Raw genomic sequence first — 6000 nt, 5'->3', positions numbered from 1 at the left:
ATCCATCTACCCCCCTCCCGCACACACCCCCCAGGACTCCAGTCTCCTCCTCCAGCAGCAGTGCCTACATCCTGCACTGATTGGAGCTCCATAATTACCAGCCACCGCCAGGCAGCTGCTGCTGCTGCTGGACCCCGTTCCCCTGGCAGCTCCGTCGCAGGGGCGTGCACAGAGGGCAGGAAGGGGGGTCCCATCGCAGCTGCTGGTTCACTAGGAATTACGATGCTTCCTTCTCCCTCTGCCATCACCTCTCACCCACTTCCAGGCGCAGGGATGCTTTGAACGGGGGCTCCTGGAGTACAGACCGCACGCCCCCACATGGTGCTCAGTGCAGCCCTGGGGCTGGAGCCCAGGCCCCCAACGGCTCCCCTTTCGGGGTAGCAATTGCTCCTGGGTACTCTCGCTCTGGTCCCCCGGGGGGTCATGGCAGCAAGGTCCTGAGGTTGGCATCGCAGACCCAGCGCCATGATCCGGAAGAAGGCGTCGGAGGCAGGCGCTCAGGACGCCAGCCTGCTCATCGCCCTGGACAAGAGCCGCTCCCGCCTGTCCAGCGGCTCCTCTGGCACCGTCTACAACGGGGTGCCCTACGGCGGCTTCGTGAGTACGAGGGGGCACGCGGGGAGAGCGGCTGACAGGGCCCTTCAGGTGGCCGGCTGCTCCGAGCCGGCAGGGCTGCTGCATAGAGAGGGGTCCGGGGTCTGCTCTTCCTGAGGCCCAGTGCAACGCCGCGGACTGCAAGGGAGGGAGAACAGAATCGGGCCCAGGCGTTCCTGGAGCTCAGCAACCCCAGCCTTGTCCTGGCGGCGCGGCTGGCGGTGGAGATTGTGGGTGTTTGCTGGTGCTACCTGGCTAGGGGGCTGTTGTGATAGTGTGTGGGGGGGGGGGCGGGGGGGGTGCAGTTGGTTTCGTCCTTGTTTTCATAAATCTTGCCTGCACCGGTGAGAAAAACACCTGGCGGTTTCCAGAGTGTCCAACGCACACGCAGCCCAGCCCCCACGCCCCCCGGCGGAACACGGACAGGTGTGTGGAAAACCGGGTGGATTGGTTTTGTGAAAATCCCCAGCTACTCCGGCTCCGTGCCCCCAGCCCACCGCTCTGCCGTCACCCCGCAGTCCCAGTCTGCAGCCCCGCCCCACCCACCCCCAGCTCTCCCAGGGCCCGGCGCCACTGGCCAAACCGTGTATCGTTTTGGGGCCGGAGACCAACGCCGGCGAAAGACTAAGCTGAGACCGACAAACTCGTTTCGCTTGTGGCCCTTGCAGAATTGCTGCCTTGCAGTCACTAGGGCTGGTGGTTCACCCTGCGCCGTGCATGCTGGCAATAGACAAGAGACCCCCTAGATCGCTGCTGGGGAGCCAGCAGCTCCGATTCCCACGAGTGCCCCCGGTGAAGGCTGTGGGGGGCGTTGCCAGTTCTGCCCTCGTCCCCAAAGGCCTCTGTGGGCCCGGGGTCTGAGCTGGGAGCGGCGAGCCCCCCAGTGCATGTTCAGTTTGCAGATTCTACTCTTTTCTCAGCGGATGGACAGACAGACAGGCATGTGCGGGGCTGGAGCAGGGATCCCTCTGTCCTCCCTGGCTCAGGGCACCCCTGGCCCCAAGGAGCCTCTGCTCCAGCTAAAGACAGGGAGCTCCAACAGAAACAGTTCGCACCACGCAGCACCCATCTGGAGGGCAGCAAAACGCCCCCGTCCGTGATCCACCCTAGACCGGCCGGTACTCCCACGCCGCCTGCCTCCCCCACACTGCAGTGCAGCAGCTGAGCCAGCTGTGGGTGGCAGCCCCGAGGCGACCAGACGGGCTTCCCCAGGGGCATCTGCCACCCTGGCATCGGCCCCATCCTCCCTGCTTTGCCACAGCTGGAAAGGCTGCTTTCCCAGCGGTTTCTATTCCAACCCTCGTGTTCCCTCCCCCCCAGCAAGCCCCTCTTTCCAGGGGCGGTGCCCTTGGTGGTGCTGAGTCCTGGGGGGTGGGGTGGGGGGAGTTTGTCAATTTCACAAACTGCAGCTCTTCCCATGTCCCCGATCTCTGGGAACCGCCTTTGTGATAGAATCCCTGCAGGAGTCTGGGGGAGGGGAGCCATAGCTACCCAACAACGCCCGCCCGTAAATCCAACCCTCCCCTTCCCCTCAGTCATTCCAGAGTCCCAGCCCTGCCCCTGCCCTGGTTCAGGTGGGTTTATAGTCCCAGCTCGGGGCCCTCTCCCTAGGCCAGCGGCTCTCAGCCCGCGGGCCGCTTGCAGCCCAGTCAGCATGCTGCAGCCCGTGTCCCATCCTCAGGGCCACACGGGGAGTATACGTCTCGTGTGGCTGCGGCCCACAATGGTTAGCCGGCGGAGAACCGCCACTGCTCTCGGCTAGGCCTCTGCAAAGCTCCCTCGGTCACTTACTGGGGGGCATTTCAGCCCCTGCCCTGGCTTAATGGTGAGGAGTGGGAGTTAGAGGAGGAGAGAGCAGAGGATGCCGAACGCAGACTGGGTGGGTGGGGGGGTCATTGCAGTTCAGGGGCTGCCCGATTTGAGCCCGACCCGGTGTGAGAATCCCCAGTAGAGCCTGGTTTCTCGCTCTTCCATGTGCTGACTTCTCCTTGAGCTAACAGAGACGGTGTCCGGGGGGTGAGGGCCTCCGCACAGACCAGGGCAGTAAGCGAGGTGAAGGTTTGGCCTTCGGGATAGCTGGCGTTCTGTAGCGCATCTGCAGAACCGTGAGGCGGGGGGAGCCTGGGGCTGGGATAGTGGTGGGCTGCAGGTCAGGACTGAGGGACACCAGCAGGGTTGTGTGTGTGGGGGGGGGTGAGCCCAGGGCTGGTCTGGCAAGGGGCTGCGGGTCAGGCGTGAGGGGCACCGGCAGAGCTGGTGGGAGGTGAGCCGAGGGCTGGGATAGTGGGGGGCTGCAGGTCAGGACTGAGGGACACCAGCAGGGTTGTGTGTGTGTGGGGGGGTGAGCCCAGCGCTGGTCTGGCAGGGGGCTGCGGGTCAGGAGTGAGGGGCACTGGCAGAGCTGGTGGGGGGTGAGCCAAGGGCTGGGATATCAGGGGGGCTGCAGGTCTGGACTGAGAGGCATCGGCAGGGCTGTGGGGTGAAGAAGCCCATCTGGCTCTAGGTTCCTCCTCTAGGTTTCTTGAGCACGGAAACATTCCCCTGCTCCCCCCCCGGAAACAACAAATCCGACCTTGGGCGTGGGGACGAGGCTGGCCCAGGGCGCGGGAGCTGCACGGTTCTTCTCTGATCCCATCACACCTCCCCTGCCCCCAACATGCCTCCCCTGCCCCCAACGCACCTCCTCTGTCCCCAACATGCCTCCCCTGCCCCTCTTGTTTCCTGGCCACAGGAGGAAGAGAACGAGGACGATCCTATCTACGTGCACGTTGACGAAGGCTACAGCCCCAACGTCAGGGGCAACTACTTCCGAGATGGGCAAACCCAGACTGGTGAGCGCCCCTCTGCCCTGGCAGCTCCCCGGGCACCCTGTCTGGGAGCAGTGCTCACGCCACAGGGGAACCAGCTGGGAGCGGGTGGCTGCCAGCCCAGGCTCTCCGAAGAGCCCAGCGGGCTCCAGCCAGAGGAGCCCAGAGAGGGACATGCACCCGCGCAGGGCCCTCTCTGGCTGTGTGCGCTGGGCCCAGCGCAGCCCAGGAGGGGGACCCGGGTGTCTCTACGCCATCCTATGTCACTGCCCTCTGCAATCTGCCATAGAGCAGCCCCGGAGATCTTTTGCCTTGTGCCAACTGCCAATGGGCCTCCCGGGCTGTTCTGGGGGCTGGGCACAGAGATGCTCGTTGCCCCAGGCAGAGGCACAAAGAGCAAGTGACTTTTTTAAGGACACCCAGGGGGTCAGCAGCGGAGCCAAGAAGTGACCCTCCATCTCCTGCGTCCCAGCCCCATGACCCTGCTTGTTCTGCGAACGTGTGCTCCCCACATCTCTTTCCCTTGGCAACATCATGTGGCAGAGGGTTCCACCGGCTAACGTACATTGTCCTGAGCAGTAATGAAACGATCCAAAGCCCTTTGCTTGGCTACGTTAAAGATGCTCCCTCCCTCCCCAGTGCCCTGCTCACACCTGTGGGCTGCGGCTGCAGGGGCTTCCCGTTCGCCAGCTAGACAGTCCTGCCGCAGACCCCGAGGCGACGCCCGCTGCAGTGCCAGGGGAATCTCCGCTAAGGCTAGCGGTGAGGAGCCCCAGCTGGTGGAGAACGAGGGCAGCATGTGCCAGAGGGCGACTGATGTTCCCTCCAGCAGGGGGCAGTGGTGGCATGTGTGGGCCCCCACCCCACCCTAGGGGCCCTAGGGCTGCTGCCCTCCCCCACACCCCCCCGCCCATCCTGTGCGTGGTCTTGGTACTTTATTATCACGGTGAGTCCAGCCCTGCGGGAGGCTCCCACCGCCTGGCCCGCTGCAGGGCCGGACCGCAGCCCCCTCCCCTTTGCCCCCACAGACTTCGTGCTGGTCTGGGAGGAGAAGGTGCGCCCCCCGAAGAAGAGGAGGGGGAAGCTGGCCAGAGACGACCGGCCAGACGGGCACCGCGAGCACTGGAAGAGGAAGTTCCTCAACAACCTGAGAAATGCCGGGCTGCTGATGGAGAAGGTGAGAGGAGAGACTTATCCCGTGGGCCCCTGCCATGTGCCTCCCCCAGGTCCCTGTCACGTCCCTCCTCCCCCTGGGCCCCAGGCCCCTGCCATGTGCCTCCCCCAGGTCCTTGTCACGTCCCTCCTCCCCCTGGGCCCCGGGCCCCTGCCATGTGCCTCCCCCAGGGCCTGTCGCGTCCCTCCTCCCCCTGGGCCCCGGGCCCCTGCCATGTGCCTCCCCCCAGGCCCTATTGCGTCCCTCCTCCCCCCTGGGCCCCGGGCCCCTGCCATGTGCCTCCCCCAGGTCCCTGTCACGTCCCTCCTCCCCCTGGGCCCCGGGCCCCTGCCATGTGCCTCCCCCCAGGGCCTGTCGCGTCCCTCCTCCCCCTGGGCCCCGGGCCCCTGCCATGTGCCTCCCCCCAGGTCCCTGTCACGTCCCTCCTCCCCCTGGGCCCCGGGCCCCTGCCATGTGCCTCCCCCAGGTCCCTGTCACGTCCCTCCTCCCCCTGGGCCCCGGGCCCCTGCCATGTGCCTCCCCCCAGGGCCTGTCACGTCCCTCCTCCCCCTGGGCCCCGGGCCCCTGCCATGTGCCTCCCCCAGGTCCCTGTCACGTCCCTCCTCCCCCTGGGCCCCGGGCCCCTGCCATGTGCCTCCCCCCAGGCCCTATCGCGTCCCTCCTCCCCCTGGGCCCCAGGCCCCTGCCATGTGCCTCCCCCCAGGGCCTGTCGTGTCCCTCCTCCCCCTGGGCCCCTGCCATGTGCCTCCCCCAGGTCCCTGTCACGTCCCTCCTCCCCCTGGGCCCCTGCCATGTGCCTCCCCCCAGGCCCTATCGCGTCCCTCCTCCCCCTGGGCCCCAGGCCCCTGCCATGTGCCTCCCCCCAGGGCCTGTTGCGTCCCTCCTCCCCCTGGGCCCCGGGCCCCTGCCATGTGCCTCCCCCCAGGGCCTGTCGCGTCCCTCCTCCCCCTGGGCCCCAGGCCTCTGCCATGTGCCTCCCCCAGGTCCCTGTCACGTCCCTCCCCCTGGGCCCCGGGCCCCTGCCATGTGCCTCCCCCCAGGGCCTGTCGCGTCCCTCCTACCCCTGGGCCCCGGGCCCCTGCCATGTGCCTGCCCCCCCCCCGGGTCCCCATCGTGTTCCTCCTTCCTCCCCTCTGGGCCCCTGCTGTGACCCTCCCACCCAGGTACCCGCCGCATCCCTGCTCCCGGGCCCCTGCCATGTCTCTCCTCCCCCCTGGGCCTAGGGTCCCTGCCACGTGCCTCCCCCCTCCAGTCCCCACCATGTCCCTCCACCACCTGGCCCCCTGGCCCCTGCCATGTGCCTCCCCCCTCGGTCACCGCTGCATCCTTCCTCTCTCCTGGGCCCTGAACCCCTGCTGTGTCCCCCCCCCCCCCCCCCCGGGTCCCTCTCCCCCAGGTCCCTCTCCCCCTGGGCCCCAAGCCCCC

The 6000-nt window shown here is 67.2% G+C and overlaps 1 protein-coding gene across 2 annotated transcripts in view; it reads left to right on the top strand.

The window, feature by feature from the left end:
- Positions 1-6000, top strand: part of LOC102941816 (anoctamin-7) — a 38276-nt gene continuing 32276 nt past the window's right edge. Inside the window, exons 1-3 of one of the 2 annotated variants that reach the window (XM_043531861.1) lie at positions 1-597; positions 3326-3425; positions 4430-4578. In XM_043531861.1, the coding sequence (XP_043387796.1) occupies positions 466-597; positions 3326-3425; positions 4430-4578 (381 nt within the window). In that variant the 5' untranslated portion in view covers positions 1-465. The remainder of the gene's footprint in view (positions 598-3325; positions 3426-4429; positions 4579-6000) is intronic. The other variant, XM_043531862.1, reaches the window with a different exon arrangement.

The sequence above is a fragment of the Chelonia mydas genome, chromosome 18 (assembly GCF_015237465.2).
Source record: "Chelonia mydas isolate rCheMyd1 chromosome 18, rCheMyd1.pri.v2, whole genome shotgun sequence".
In the NCBI taxonomy this organism is placed as follows: domain Eukaryota; kingdom Metazoa; phylum Chordata; order Testudines; family Cheloniidae; genus Chelonia; species Chelonia mydas.
Note: the sequence above shows the minus strand (reverse complement) of the source record. Positions and strands in the feature narration are given on the sequence as shown.